At 40.7% G+C, this 16,682-nt stretch overlaps 1 protein-coding gene across 3 annotated transcripts in view; it reads left to right on the top strand.

Moving 5' to 3' along the window:
- The first annotated feature begins 895 nt into the window (after positions 1–895).
- The window catches only part of STYX (serine/threonine/tyrosine interacting protein), a 41,025-nt gene continuing 25,238 nt past the window's right edge, over positions 896–16,682 (top strand). The window contains exons 1-2 of one of the 3 annotated variants that reach the window (XM_032871090.1): positions 896–1,331; positions 16,547–16,579. In XM_032871090.1, coding sequence (XP_032726981.1) covers positions 1,275–1,331; positions 16,547–16,579 — 90 coding nt within the window. In that variant the 5' untranslated portion in view covers positions 896–1,274. The remainder of the gene's footprint in view (positions 1,332–16,546; positions 16,580–16,682) is intronic. The other 2 variants (XM_032871091.1, XM_032871089.1) reach the window with 2 other exon arrangements.

The raw sequence follows: 16,682 nt of genomic DNA, 5'->3' as shown, positions 1-16,682 counted from the left end.
TGTTTGTCAAGTGGGTCTTGGTCAAATATCCATGTGATTCAACTTTATTCATTGTAATTAACAATTTAGTTAATGACTTTCTCACCTTTCAACTTTTTTTTTTTTTTTTAAAGGATCGGTTTGGTGTACAAATTTTGAAAGTGTGGATTCTTCTGCTTCTACGTTTGGTTTTACTCATTTGTTTAAAAAAGGATAACAGTATCTCCCTCAGCCCAGAGAAAGTATCCTGTACCGCCACCCCCATTTACAATATAGTATTAACAAACTCAACTCGTTTTTAAAAGATACTGAAAGCCATGTAGTTTACTAATATATATAATTATATATAATACTAACATTTCAACATAAACATAAAGGGAGAGACCTTCCTTCAGTATGATGTATATTTTACTGAGTGAACTATCAGTTTCTTTTTCTTAGGATTTTCTACTTGCCATTGTTTCTTGAGATTTTCTAGTCAGGTTCCCAAGTATTCTTAAAAGTCCACCGTTTCAGTTTACTTAAAGGTGATGGGTGTTTCATTTTTTGCGTAGCATAACAGTTTTAAGATGACCTCTTCATTTATTACTTTTTTGGTTATAACCTCACCACAGATTGCGTAGGATTCTGAGGGCAGAAACTACAGTTTCCCTTTTGGATGCCAGTTTCTGGTGGCTAGATGTTTTGCCCGTTCGTGTACTACAGAAGGGATTTACGTCCCTTCTGGAAAGGGCAGAGCTGGTCTGATTTGTCCCACTGCCTTTCCCAGGACCTTCAGTCGTTCCCTCCCTTCTGCCGCAGCCCCACCTTCTACACACCGGGTGAGCTTAGGCCGTTGCTCCTCCGAGGCCCCGCCCCCCCCGCGTCTGCGCTCTGGCGAAGGGGCGGGGCGGTGGCGCGCTGACACCTGGCGGCCGCGGGGGGCGGGCCGAAGGCAAGCGTGGGCTGGGATTGGTTGGGGCAGTGCGGGGAGGGGAGACGGTTGTAGGGCTCTCGGTTGTGCCCGAGCCTGTGCGGCCTGAGGGGCGCGGAGACTCGGGGAGGGAGACGGCAGCAGCATGGCGGCCGGGTATGAGCCGCCGAACCCTCCTCTTCCCCGCTGTCGCCGCCGTCGCCGCCGGAATCGCTGGGACCCTTTAGTCTGCGTGTGTTAGTTTTAAGCCCGCTGCCCGCCCGTCAGTCCCCCGGTCCACCCGCCCTTCTTCCTTTTTCTGCTACTGGCAGCCTGAGGGTCGGGCGGGCCGGATAACTCCCACTCCCACTCCCACCCCACCCACGAGCCCCAGGCCGGGGCCATGGAGGACGTGAAGCTGGAGTTCCCCTCGCTCCCGCAGTGCAAAGAAGACGCCGAGGTGAGTTTGTCCGGTGACTGCCACGCACAGGCCTCCCCGTGTGGCTCCTCGGCCGCGGGGCGACCCCAGGCCCCAACCGTCGAAGTCTCCGGTTCTCCCGGAGCCCTGTTGCTTCCTGAGACCGTCCTGGGACCTCAGGGAGGAGCCTCCCGCCCAGGGGCGGTGTGCTTTGACCCTCACTTACTGAGTACCTTTTCCTCTCCTGAGACCCTGGCGGAGGGGCAGCTGGGTCTGGTCTACTTAATTAAATGGGAAGGGCAAAAGCAGTCTTTTCTCCCCGAGACTGGGCGTCCAGGACTTACTTTGAGTAAGGTTCCCCTTTTTATTGCCAAGGCAATACGAGGGTAATGTTTTAAATCTCAATTTGAGGGATTTTTTGGTGTCATCGATTCACTTGTGGTACACATGTCCCCATATGTGAAATGAATCTGGGGCCTGAACTTTCGAAGTGTGCCTTAAAAGTTTTCCAAAGTAGTTGTTTTGTTTGTTTGAGGCGAAACCTTGACCTGCAGAATAAAATGTCACAAAGCTAGCACATTTGAATCTAAAAACTTCAGCCACGAAACTTTCCCTTTGGAGGGCAGTTGATACTGAGAATGAATTTCCTTGAACCTGTTCCCCTGATATCTAATTCGGGATTCTTTGTACTCCACCTTATTTTTTCCTTGCCTAAAGTTTGTATTGAGTCGTCCCCCCACACTGCTAGTTTAAAATAAAATGGTGTTACACTCTATTAAATTAGAGTTTTCTGAAGACTAAATTAGTAACAAGACAAGGATACTCAGTTATGCTCTAGTAGGATCAAGAAAGAGTAAAATTTTCTAGTTCTAAATATCTTAATAATTGGAAAATAAGGCTATATTTTTAAGAAACCATTCGTTTATACCAAATATTCTTTTGAATATCTTTTGGGGGGGTCTTATTTTTTTATTTGGAGGGATCCTTTGCTTGTGGTAGTAGTCTTTCACAATTTCGTATGTTAAGATTGGACTCTTAAATAGGAAAAAGAGTTGAATTTAAATTATTTTAAAAATAAATTTACACTTTTTTCTTTGTTTAATACGGAATAATGTGAATGAGGAATATGCTTTTTGTCCTTAACATGATTCAGTGATTTCAGTCTGGAAGCAACCTTAAAAAGTAGTGTAGAGCATTCTCTCTTTTGAGGTGAAGACATTGTAGCTTACGGAGAATAAGTGATATGCCAAAGTAACAGTGGTGTAAGACACAGTTGAGGGCCTTGGTCTCTTGATTTCTAGTTCAAAATGTTTATAGACTTGGATTTAATCTTTTATTGTGTATATGTCTTATTTCTTTAAAATTATTATAAAATAATTTTATAAATATTTTATAAAATATTTTATATAGCTTTCCTCTGCGAGGACAGAAGTAATGCTTAAAGCATAGAGATAATGAAGCAAATATTATTTACTGAAAGCAACTTCATTCCTTTTTTCATAGCATTGGATGTTAGTTTTCTTTTGGTTCCAAGTGACAAAAACCAACTCAGAATAGCTTAAGCAAAAGGGGAAGAAGTAATTAAATCCAGAAAGGTAGTGGTGCAGTTGGTCTCGGAGACTTGACTAGACTGTATCATAAAGCATCAGAACTGCCTCTGCCTCTTGTCAATGCTTGTCCTATTTTCTCTTAGGGTTTCTGCTTTTACTCTGGCTTCTCCACAGATATGGAGATTGACTGTCAGCTCCTTCAAGATCACACCCTTACAGAGCTTACACATTGAGGAATAATATCTCTTTGAGCTTCAATATTTAAAATCTGGAGGATTGGCTTAACCTAGGTCATGTGCCATCCTTTGGATCAATCCTTATAGCCATAAAGGGGGAATACAATGAGGAGCCCAGTCTAGGTTATATACTTACTTCTGTGGCCAGGGGTGTGAAGTTCATCATTGGTAGCCCTCCCACCAAAACCATAAGAGCATTTCCACAGGGGATGGAGGGTGCTTTCTAGGCAGACAGAACTATAAATAACCATTAAATAGGGCATATAGTTACTCATGATAAACTAATAAAACAGAACCTTAATTTTCTAATACCCATGAGATAGGTAAAGTGTCAAATGGTCTTACGTAGTTGTGGTGACTAGCCGGTAATAGTGTTCTTCCACCTAGGAAGCATTTCATGCAAACCTAAATTACAATCCAAGTCTTGTTTTAGCAAAAATAGAATTCAAGTAGAGAAACTTTAATGCATGCTCTTAATGATTGATATGATCAGTCTGTGACAGCTTGATGAACCTGTCACCTCTATAAGAGTATTACTTCCACATTTCTTGAAATACTAGTGGGGACATTCTTTTAGGATAGTCCCAGCAAAAATTTAGCTGTGTTCAGATCAGTTTGCAAAAAGATTGTCACTCCTTTGTTTAAAACTTTGCTGTGATTTCCCACTGTTTTAAGGATGAAGTTCAAACCCTTAACATTATCTGCAGGGTGGTGTGTGGTCTGGCTTCTGCGTGCCTTTCTGACCTTATTATGAGCTACTACTCTTCCTCTTCTCTGTTTTCCCTAACCATGTTCATCTTCTCTCAGTTCCTGGAATGTTTTGGTTCCCTCCACTCTCCCATCTCCAACCGGAACCTTTGTGTTTGCCATTTTCCCCTCTGTGGCTGCCAGCACTATGCTTGCCTTCCCCTAATTAACTATTTGCTCTTGGGTTAGATCTAACTTTAGGTAATCATTTCTTGAGAAAGGAGTTCCCTGATTTTGCTAACTCCTCCTGTTCCCTCTCCCACTCTCACTCCACAGAATAGTTTAATCCTCCAGGTTTATAAGTCTCTGTAGCACTTGGTACTTTATACCTAACTTGTAATAGACATCATACTGATGGTTTTGGCCAATGTCTCTTTTCCATGATAGACTGAAATTTTCATAAGTGAGTTTATTCACCAATGTGTTCCTATCTTATTCTCACTGTTTCTTGCACTTGACACACTGTCTGGTATATACCCTAAGCTTAACAAATGTTTGTTGCATTAATGGAAGAATCTTGATTGGTTTTAGTAGTGGAGTCTGGTGACAAGATTATAGTACTTTCTTTTTAGAAATGAAGAGCAGCTTACACTGTCAAATTTTAAATAAATTAGTTGCATAGTTAGGGCTATTGATTTTATACTTCAGAAATTAATGTTTTTAGATAGGGAAATATAATTTATTTCAGTTGCAATTTGGCAATTTAAATGTCACTTTATTTTCTCTTGATTCCCATAAGACAGAATAAAAAATGGGAATTGCTTAATATTTTTGATTGAGAATCCCTTAAATTTAGAATGGTGCTTTTTAAACCTGACTGTAGAGTAGAATCACCCAGGGGGCTTCTTAAAAAGTAACCATTCCTGGACCCTACCAGCACCTATTCTGATTTAACTGGTCTGTGATGGAGTCAGATAATTCTAGTGGCAGCCAGATTTATGAGTAACTGACTTAAAAGGATCTTACTTGAATGCCCTTCTGTCTCTTGTTTTTAGAGTGAAAAACTCCTTTGTGTTTTGGTTGAAGCAAAATAGGGATGAGAATTAAAGGAAAGGGCTTACTATGAAGAGGGCTAAATTTTTTTGGAGAAGAGAAACCCCAGTACTAATTTTTCTGTTTTGTGAAATGTCCCGGCTCTAGTATAGTATTGTGATGATTTTTTTTTCCCTCTGGACTGTTCCCTCCCATCAACTAAAATTCATAATCTGTCTTGGTGTTTCTAAAGGTTGTTATGTTTCATCCAGCCTGATCCATCTGAAAATAAGAATTAAGTTTTTATTTTATCTAATGGTTACAGCCTATATTCTTTGCTATGTTTATTTACTTATTTACTGATCTTTGAACATTTTTCTGTCCCCTAAGTGCAATTTGATAGCTCATGTAATTACATTTGTCTGAGAAGGAGGAGAGAACATGGAAGATGTTTTAATATGCCATACCTTTTAGCACATATTGATGATTGAATGATACTTATGAATTAATTTTCATCAGAAGCAGAGTGTGTTTCACAATTAGGGTTATGTTGGTTAGGTAGCTTGCTTTGGTTTGAAAAATATAGTGGGGACTGTTTGGCTAGTCATTGGGAGTTTGGGAAACTGATTCTACTAATTAAGTACAGTAGTAATTCTCAATAGATCATTGGGAATCTGCCCCATTACCACTACCATCTCTAAAGTGATGGATTTTAGCAGCAGTGTGGGCAGGCTGAGATTAAGATTGTGATACAGGCAAGACGTGGTTGTTAGAGATATGTTCAGATAGATGGACATCTGGTAGAGCAAGACAGTGAGCATGAATGACTTAACATCTTGATCTACTATGCTAAAGGCATTACCAGAACTGATAGACAAGACAGGATTAAGATTTGTAGGGTAGGTATCAGGGCTAGGTAAACAAAGAGGGTAGAAGCTTGAGATCAAAATTTAATTCTAGCACTAGGAATAGTTTAATGAAATTTTCTGTGAGAGAAAGCCTTTGAGATTTCAGAGGATCCATGCCTATTACAGCAAGTCTGATGCTCACAAAAGTAGGCTATGTGCTTTTTTGTCCGGTGAATAGGAGTAATTTTCCGTTCTCTCCTGCAATACAACTTGCTTTTTACTCCTATAATATCTTCCTTATAGAAATACAGCATACATGTTCTACTGTATACAGTCTTTTGGGAGCTCAAAATTTCTTTGAAGCCTCTTACTTCACTTAAAACTTCAAGTAAGCTTTGCATTCTATCCATTTGGTCATGTTTGTTTTAAAAGGAATAAAAATAAAGATTAGTGGCCAGCCAGTGAAAACACTTTTTCTTTCTTTTCTTTTCTTTTCTTTTCTTTAAAAGATTTTATTTATTTATGTGACAGAGCAGGAACACGAGGTGGGGGGTTTGGGGGGCAGCCTTACTGCTGTGCAGGGAGCCTGATGAGGGGCTATATCCCAGGACTCTGGGATCATGACCCGAGCCGAAGGCAGATACTTAACAACTGACCCACCCAGGTGCCCCTAAAACACTTTTTCTCCAAAAAAAAAAAAAAAATCTTTTGGTAAAATTGATATTCCAGAAGGAAGCACATTTATTCTGTGTCTTTGAGTGCCTTCTAGCATATACAGGTCCAGATATTCCCTGGAATATATGTACATCATTTCACTATATGTGTCCTCCTATTTTTGTTTTTGTTTTTTCTTTTTCTTTTTTTTTTTTTTTTAAGATTTTATTTATTTATTTGGGAGAGTGAGAGAGAGCATGAGAGGGGAGGGTCAGGAGGAGAAGCAGACTCCCTGCCCAGCAGGGAGCCTGATGTGGGACTCGATCCTGGGACTGCGGGATCATGACCTGAGCGAAGGCAGTCGCTTAACCAACTGAGCCACGCAGGTGCCCCATGTTTTTGTTTTTTCATGCACAGTTTAGAAATTTTATTTTAGATAAACTCAAAAGTAGACATTTCTTTTTATTTATTTATTTATTTTTTTATTTTTAAAAGATTTTATTTATTTATTTGACAGATGGAGATCACAAGTAGACAGGCAGGCAGGCAGAGAGAGTGGAGGAAGCAGGCTCCTGCTGAGCAGAGAGCCTGACTCGGGGCTCGATCCCAGGACCCTGGGATCATGACCCGAGCCGAAGGCAGAGGCTTTAACCCACTGAGCCACCCAGGTGCCCCAAAAGTCACATTTCTTTAATTGCTTTTCTTCTTTCTTGCAACTCTCATAAGTTTCTTCAGGAAGATAAGACTATTAGACTAATCAGGAATCTTTAAAAAAAAAAAAGGGGGGGGGGAAGCACCGTATATATCCATAATGTACATCTATCATGTGCTTATTCTGTAGCAGACACTATGCTCAATGTTAGGGGTACCATGATGAAAATGACAGAATTTTTGGCTTAAGTTCTTTAAAACTTTTTAGTGTAAAACGGTTATAACATATTGGTAAATCAAATGCGCATTCATTCATTTTGTACAAATTGATTACAGGGGCGCTTGGGTGGCTCAATGGGTTAAAGCCTCTGCCTTCAGCTCAGGTTGTGATTGCAGGGTCCTGGGATGGAGCCCCGCATCAGGCTCTCTGCTCAGCAGGGAGCCTGCTTCCTCCCTCTCTGCCTGCCTCTCTGCCTACTTGTGAGATCGCGCGCGCTCTCTCTCTCTCTCTCTCTCTCTCTGTCAAATAAATAAATAAATAAATAAATAAATAAATAAATAATCTTTTTAAAAAATTGATTACATTTTCCCCTGTACTGGCTTGGAAACTATATACTTTATTTCTGTTAATCCCTATAGGCTAATCATCATTGTATGCAGTCAGTATTTGTTTATTTTTATTTATTTATTTTTTGGTTTTGGGGGTTTTTTTGATGGGCAGCAGAGCAAGGTTTATTGAGTGATAGCCAAAGTGATAGTACAAAGCTCCCAAGGAGGGAGCGGACGGAAGGGGTTGCCCCAGTCAATATTTGTTTAGTACAACTCTGTCTGCTACATAGTTCCTTCTTACATTGAGAGGCTTTATAGTGTCAGTGTTTCTGGAGTCAGCTGTTTAGACTCAAAGTTAAGTTATTAGGCTCTCTGTACCTAAAGTAGAAATGCAAAATAGAGAAAACAGTACCTTTTCTTTGGGGGGAAGCAGAGAAAGAGGGACAGTATTAAGCAGGCTCCAAATAGGCAATGAGTATTATGATTTCTGTAACTGCAGTTTAGTTTTATCTCTTCTTGAACTTCATATAAATGGGACATGTAAAATGGACTCTTTTGTTTATGACTTTTTGTGTGTGTGTGTGTGTGTGTGTGTGTGTGTGAATGGGGGAGGGGCAGAGGGAGAAAATCTACAAGCCGACTTCCCGCTGAGTATGTCACCCAGGGCATTGGCTCAGGGTGCGATCTTACTACTGGTGAGACTGCAACTTGAGCTGAAACCAAGAGTCAGATACTTAACGTCTCGGCTGAACCACCAAGGTGCTCTTGTTTATGGCTTTTTTCATGGAACAGAATATTAAGTCACCTATATTGTGCTTAGGAGTAGTAGTATTCTTTCTTGTTACTGAACACTATTTCATTGTGTGATAATTGTCATGATCTCAGGATCCTGAGATGGAGCCCCTTGTGGGTAACCTTGTAGGGTTACTCGCGCAGCAGGAAGTGTGTGTGCTTGGGGATTCTCTCCCTCTCTCCCGCTAACCTTTCCCCTGCTTATGTGCTTGCATGCTGTCTCTCCCTTAAATAAATTTTTTTTAAAGATTTTATTTATTTGAGAGGGAGAGAGAGAAAGGGAGAGAGTGAGAGCACAAGAACAGGGGGAGGGAGAAACAGACTCCCTGCTGGGATCATGACTGAAGTGGAAGGTCATGCTTAACCCACTGAGCTACCCAGGTGGCCCTTAATAATTTTTTTTTTAAAGATTTTTATTTATTTATTTGACAGAGATCACAAGTAGGCAGAGAGGCAGGCAGAGAGAGAGAGGAAAGCAGGCTCCCTGCTGAGCAGAGAGCCCGATGCGGGGTTCGATCCCAGGACCCTGGGATCATGACCTGAGCCGGAGGCAGAGGCTCTAACCCACTGAGCCACCCAGGCACCCCACTAATTTTTTTTTTTTCTAAGATTTTATTTATTTGACAGATAGAGATCACAGTAGGCAGAGAGGGAGGCAGAGAGAGAGGAGGAAGCAGGCTCCACGCTGAGCAGAGCGCCTGACATGGGACTCTGTCCCAGGACCCTGGGATCATGACCTGAGCTGAAGACAGAGGCTTTAACCCACTGAACCACCCAGGCGCCCCAATAATTTTTTTTAATTAAAAAAATCTCTTGTGCCCTTTTAAAGATATCTTTGCTTTTTCCAAGGTTGTAAATGTATTCTTTGTTTTCTTCTAGAAGTTTTGTCATTTTTGCATTTGTGTTTATACATACACACTTTTTTTTCCCATTTATTCATCAAGTATGTATTGAATACCTATTATGTGCCAGGCACCTGTCATCAAGTGTTGGAAATAGATGAAACAGTGAAGACAGGCAAGATGTTTATGTGTGCGGAGGGTTTGGGATGGGAGTGGTGAGAGAAGTCAGGATCAGAATTCATTTTATTTACTAGACAAATATTTTCTAGATAAATATCTACTTGTTCCAGCACCGGTTGTTGAAAGACTTTTTCCCCCTCAATTGAATTGCCTTGTTGTCTTTCGGGAAATTAATTGGCTGCATATGTGAAGGTCTTTCAGACTCTTCTTTTCCATTCCTGTGTTTGCTTTTAGTCTGGAAAAAGAAATTCTGCTTTGTGTTTGGTATACTGCTATTTACCTGTGTATTTCTTTACCCTTATCTTGCTTGGGATTTAGTGGGTTGCTTATTTCCGAAGTGTGGTGTCTTTAGCCAGTTTTGGAAAATTTTCAGTAATATATCTATTTTCTCTATCCTCCTTCTGGAACTTAGATTTTATGAATGTTGGACTTTTAAATTCTATCTTATATGTGTATTAAGTGATCATATTTTCCAACTCTGAATTTAGGTCATTTCTTCAGTTCTGTTTTCCAGTTCACAAATTGTCTTTATTTTTTAAGATTTTATTTATTTATTTGACAGAGATCACAAGCAGGCAGAAAGGCTTGGGGCGGGAGGGGGGGGGAAGCGGGCTCCCTGCTGAGCCATGAGCCTGCTGCATGGGCTTGATCCCAGGACCCTGAGATCATGAGTTGAACCAAAGGCAGAGGCCCAACCCACTGAGCCACTCAGCTGCCCCACAAATTCTCTCTTTAACTACAACCTTTCTTCTATTTAGCCTGTCCCACCAATTTTTAATTTCATTTGTGTTTTTTCATTTCTTCATATACCCTTTGGTTCTCTTAAAAAATAAATTTCTTAATCCTTGCTCATACTTTTGATGCTCGCATACCTTTGATACTCTAAATGTATTGTATTTTTCATTGTCCTAATATCTGCAGCCTTTGTGAATGTGATTCAGTTGTATCTATTTTTTATGGTGGTCATTTCCTCTTTTTTTTTTTAATTGTGAGCTCGTTTAAACTTATCTCTGTGAATTATTTCTGATCTAGGTTTAGGGCATGCTTCTCCAGAAAGAAAATGCATTTGCTTCTCCCAAAAACCAATGGACACTATCTACCTAGGACCACCTGACATTGAATTTTCACTTGGCCTCACAAAAATAATTGAATTTTAATGCCAAAGTTGAGCAAAGGCCAGATTGTGGTTAGGAAGATCCCAACCCACTGTTACCACCGCATTTTGCTCAGACTCAAAGCTAAGAAAGGCAAGAGTACTCATTTCTATGGGGATGAGGTAAATTCTCCTCCCTCCCTAATCTCCCCAGTTTATCATTCAATGAGAATGTTGCCTTTTGGGAACTCAGCTTTTTGGTGTTGATCTTACTTCCCTCTTTGATCAGGTCCTGTGCTTTGTCTTAGGTCTTACATATACAGTATCATTTTAAATAAGGCCAACGTAAGGATGTGGAACAGCTAGAACTCCCTTACATGGCTGATGGGAATGTAAATTGGTTTTGGAAAACTTTTGGCAGTGTCTAATAAAGCCAAATATAGGCCTACTCGGTGACTTAGGAATTCCATTGATATTTTAAAAATTAATATGTAATATTTTATAGGGGCACCTGGGTGGCTCAGTCGGCTGAGCCTCTGTCTTCAGTTCTGGTTGTGATCTCAGGATCAAGACCCGTATCTGGCTGCTTCTCCTTCTCTCTGATCCTCCTCCCCGCTTATGTGTTCTCTCTCTCTGTGTCTCAAATTTAAAAAAACCCAGCAACATATAATGTATTATTTGTTTCAGGGGTGCAGGTCTGTAATTCATCAGTCTTATATAATACCCAGTGCTCATTACAACACATACCCTCCACAGTGTCCATGACCCTGTTACTCCTCCTCACCCCCCTTCCTTTTTTTTAAGATTTTATTTTCTTGAGTAATCTCTATACCCATTGTGGAGTCCAAACTCACAACCCCAAGATCAAGAGTCACATGCTCTTCCAACTGAGCCAGCCATGTGACAGACAACATGGATGAATGTCACAGACATTGGGTTGAGTGAAAGAAGCCAAACAAAATAGTACTGTTGTGATTCCATTTATACTAAGTTCAAGAATAGGCAAAACTAATCTATAGTGACAGCAGTCAGTGGTCACCTCTGAAGAGAGGATATTGACGGAGAAGAGGAGGGAATTTTCTGAGATGACGAAAAAATTTTTTTTAAGATTTTATTTTTATTTATTTGACAGAGACACAGTGAGAGAGGGAACACAAGCTGGGGGAGTGGGAGAGTGAGAAGCAGGCTCCCCACTGAGCAAGGAGCCTGATGTGGGGCTTGATCCCAGGACCCTGAGATCATGACCGGAGCTGAAGGCAGACGCTTAACAACTGAGCCACCCAGGCACCCCTGAGATGACGAAAATCTTGATCTGGGTTGTGATTACATGGTTGTATTGCCTCTGAAAGTTTATTGAGCTCTACATTCAGATTTGGGCATTTTAACACTTCATTGTGTGTTCTTTTATACGTCCATTTTAAAAGAACAGATATACAAGGCCATGAAAGATCAGCAGGTCCTCTCCTGATATAACTTATTGGGGCTTATAGCCTACTAATATCACATTGCCAGGATCTGTTAAAGACAAAAAAGTACTTTGTTTCTCTTCTTTATTAAAAAGAAAAATTGCTGACTATATTGCAGGAGTACTATTCTGTCTTTTCTGTAGCCAAATTCAAGAGGTTTGCTGCTCAAGGTGCATTATATTGAACATAACCCAAGGAAGCAAAGAGTTTTGGGGCACCTGGGTGGCACAGTTACTGAAGTGTCTGACTCTTGATTTCGGCTTAGGTGGTGATCTCAGGGTTTTGGAGCCTGCTTAAGATTTTTTCTCTCTCCCTCTCCCTCTGCTCTCTCCTCTCTCTAAAAAAAGAAAAGAAAAGAAAGCAAAGAGTTTTTATTACTTGTCACAAGGAGACAGGGAAATGGCTCTCAAAATACTGTCTGTCTCCTCTTGGGATTCATCCATGAAACATTTATTCTGTGTGCTAGGGAGCAGGGCCAGGGAGCTTGATACATTAAGGAACTTACACATTTTGTTAGCTAGGCACTTGGTTTCAACTGCTCATGCTTAGTATGTCACCATGCTAGTGTGTACATTGTATGTTCAAAAAATGGTTGGGGGGCAACTGGGTGGCTCAGTGGGTTAAAGCCTCTGCCTTCGGCTCAGGTCATGGTCCCGGGGTCCTGGGATCGAGCCCCGCATCAGGCTCTCTGCTCAGCAGGGAGCCTGCTTCCTCCTCTCTCTCTCTCTCTCTCTCTGCCTGCCTCTCTGCCTACTTGTGATCTCTGTCTGTCAAATAAATAAAATCTTAAAAAAAAAAAAATGGTTGGAAAATCTCACCCTTGGGAGGAGATATTAGTATTCTAATGAGCCAGAGGTAACTTTAGGGCAACTCAGGGGGGGCTTCTTTGCAGGATGTCACCTCCAAACTGGCTCAGACTGGCTCACAGAAGAGGGTATCTGGTGGAACACCTAACCACAGCTTCTTGTTCTACAAAACAGACACTTTCTTTCCCCCCTTTTCTGCGTTTCCCCCTTTCCCCTCCTCCCTTCTGATAGCTTGCAGCCCTCTGATATGAATAATTCCCCATTGCATCCTAGCTTAGATTTCTGTTACAGAGGTATAACATTTCTACCTTATGTGTTAAAAATACTTTTCTGACTTGGAAAATCTAGGTGAAGGGTAAAGGGAATTCCTTGTACTATTTTTAACTTTTCTGTAATCCTAAAATTAAAAGTGAAAAGGCGTTTGTTTGATTTTTTTTTTTTTTTTTTTTTGGATAGGTAGAAGGGGCAGAGGGAGAGGGAGAAAAGCAGACTCCACTGAGCGCAGAACCTGATACAGGGCTTGATCTTACGACGCCAAGATCATGATCTGAGACAAACAAGAGTTTGACACTTAACTGACTGAGGCAAGCACCCCTTCATTATTTGTTAATTTTACTTAAATTCAGTTTAGATTAGAAGAATAGATATGCAGATGTACTTTTTTTTTTTTTTAAAGATTTTATTTATTTGAGAGGGAGAGAGTGAGTGAGTGAGAGAGCAAGTGCACCTGAGGAGGGGGAGGGAGAAGCAGACTCCCTGCTGAGAAGGGATCCTGGGACCCTGGAATCATGATCTGAGCTGAAGGCAGACCCTTAATCAGCTGAGCCACCCAGGTGCCCCCACAAATGTACTTCTAAGCATGTCACTATATATAGTTGTAGAAATTGTCTGCATCCAGCATTCACTGGAAATTGGCTTAACAAGGCACATATTTTCTGTGAATTATTTCAGTCACAAAGCATTTAAAATAACATTTTGAGTTAAAATAAATTTAGTTAATGTATAGTATGTTACTGGTTTCAGGGGTAGAATTTAGTTGATTCATCAGTTGCATATAACACCCAGTGTGCAGTACATCAAGTGCCTCCTTCACGCCCGTCATCCAGTTACCCTATTCCTCCACCCATCAATCCGCAGTTCGTTCCATGTAGTTAAGAGTCTGTTAGGGTTTGCCTCCCTCTCTGTTTTTCTTATTCTATTTTTCCTTCCCTTTCCCTATGTTCCTCTGTTTTGTTTCTTAAATTCCACATCTGAGTGAAGTCATTTGGTAGTTGTCTTTCTTTGACTGACTTATTTTGCTTAGCACAATACTTTCTAGTTCCATTCACATCACTGCAAATAGTAAGATTTCATTCTTTTTGATGGCTGAGTAATATTCCCTTATGTATACATGCCATTTCTTTATCCATTCATCTGTCGATGGACGTCTGGGCTCTTTCCATATTTTGGCTATTGTGGACATTTCTGCTATAAACATTGGGGTGCATGTGCCCTTCCAATCTCTATTTTTGTATCCTTTGGATAAATACATAGTAGTGTAATTGCTGGGTTGTAGGGTAGTTCTAATTGACATATAATGTTATATTAGTTTCAGGTATATTACATAGTGATTGGACAGTTCTGTACATTGCCCATTGCTCACCATAAGTGTAGTTAACTTCTGTCACCATACAAAGTTATTCCAAATTATTGGGTATATTCCTGATGTTATACTTTTCATCCACATGACTTATTTTATTTTTATTTTTTAAAGATTGTATTTATTTATTTGAGAGAAAGACAGTGAGAGAGAGCATGAGAGGGGAGAAGATCAGAAGGAGAAGCAGACGCTCCACAGAGCTGGGAGCCCAATGTGGGACTCAATCCTGGGACTCCAGGACCATGACCCGAGCCGAAGGCAGTTCCCCAACTAACTGAGCCACCCAGGCACCCCATGTGACTTATTTTATAACTGGAAGTTTGTATCCCTTAATTCCTTTCCCCTGAAAATAAAGGATTTTTTAAAAAGCTTTTCCAGTTTTAACTTTAGAAACCTCATTTCTGTTTAAATTCTAAGTTGTAAGCAACCAAGTTAGAAACTTTTGGGATGCAGTCTGTTTACGAATGAGGACTATCTGTACTATATTTGATTCTTCTTATCAATTCATTGTAACTGCTTTTTTCTTTTCCAAGTTTTTCTTTATTTTTTAGAAAAGATTTATTTATTTATTTTGGGGAGGTAGGGGCAAAAGGAGAGGAGGAGAATCTCCAGCAGACTCGCTACCTCTCAAGGAGCCTAATGTAGGGCTTGATCCCAGGACCCTGAGACCATGACCTGGGCCAAAATAAGCCAAAATCAAGAGTGAGGTGCTCAACCGACTGAGCCACCAAGGTGCTCCTCTTTTCCCATTTTTTTTTTTTAAGATTTTATTGGTTTATTTGACAGAAATCACAAGTAGGCAGAGAGGCAGGCAGAGAGAGAGAGAGAGGAGGAAGCAGGCTCCCTGAGGAGCAGAGAGCCCGACATGGGGCTCGATCCCAGGACCCTGAGATCATGACCTGAGCCGAAGGCAGAGGCCTAACCCACTGAGCCGCACAGGCGCCCTTCCCATTTTTTTTTTTTTTAACATTTATTAATGTTAGAGAGAGGAGAGCAAGAGAGAGGGTATACACACACACAAGTGGGACGGGCAGAGGGAGAGGGAGAGAAAATTTCAAGCAGATTTCTGCTGAGTGCAGAGGTGCTGGGGCTGAAACCAAGAATCAGGTGCTTAACTGATTGTGTCATCTAGGCGCCCCTTTACCTTTTAAATGTTTTCTGTCCTTTGCATTGACATGTGCTTTATTTTCCAACTTGTTTACTTTGGTCTGCATTCCAAAGAGAGAATAAATGCTATACTTTCAAAAAGTGTATCTTTAAAGGGAATCAGACTGCTAAAAGACAGATCAAGCCCAAGTGAGATATGAAAAAGGCTGTTTGATAACCATTTAGTGGTTTAGATCAGGGATGGCAAATACCTATGATTTAACATTCTTTCATCCATTACATAAACTGCTCATTGATCACAGTACTCTTCTTAAGTCTTTCCTCACACAGTGTTTTAGCTATCTGCTGCCAGTTGGTTAAAGTTGACATGAATCACAAGAAGGCTCTTTGGCATTTCTGATTTGGAGGATCAGTTTTGGGGAGAAATTTCTTTAATAGCTATCCCATCCACTGTACGAAGTAACATAATCGTAATTTTGGAAGCATAGTTACTTAAAGAATACCTTAATCATTGCTTTTTTTTTCCCCCCCAAGATTTTATTTATTTCAGAGAAAGAGAGAGTACACAAACCAGGGGAGAGAGGCCGAGGGAGAAGGAAAAGCAGACTCCCCACTGAGCAGGGAGCATGAGGTGGAGCTCTATCTCAGGATCCTGAGATCATGACCTGAGCTGAAGGCAGATGCTTAACCGACTGAGCCACCCAGGCTGCCCCTTAATCATTGTTTCTTTTAACTTAAATTTTGAAGTGTTTGCAAAGCTAACAATCTATAGAATATTCTTTTTTTTTTAAAGACTTTTTTTTTTTAATATTTTATTTATTTATTTGACAGACAGAGATCACAAGTAGGCAGAGAGGCAGGCAGAGAGAGAGGAGGAAGCAGGCTCCCTGCTGAGCAGAGAGCCTGATACGGGGCTCGATCCCAGTACCCTGGGATCATGACCCGAGCCGAAGGCAAAGGCTTTAACCCACTGAGCCACCCAGGCACCCCTCTATAGAATATTCTTAAAGTACAATGTATTTTTTCAAAAAATCCATACACTTGTATGTCACATCTTTAACTTTTAATTGGGTAACTTTTTTTTGTCATTCACTTTTATTCTTGTGTTTTCTTTCCATTGTTAAGGAATGGACCTACCCTATGAGACGAGAGATGCAGGTAAGATAATATTCAAACCACATGTATTACTATTATCATTATTAAATAATCTAATTTCACAAAGGATTTGAGACCTGTTGGCTCATGGTCTGTAGGTTCATCA

The sequence above is a fragment of the Lontra canadensis genome, unplaced genomic scaffold (genome assembly GCF_010015895.1).
Source record: "Lontra canadensis isolate GAN:19392208 unplaced genomic scaffold, GSC_riverotter_1.0 scaffold42, whole genome shotgun sequence".
Lineage (NCBI taxonomy): Eukaryota > Metazoa > Chordata > Mammalia > Carnivora > Mustelidae > Lontra > Lontra canadensis.
Note: the sequence above shows the minus strand (reverse complement) of the source record. Positions and strands in the feature narration are given on the sequence as shown.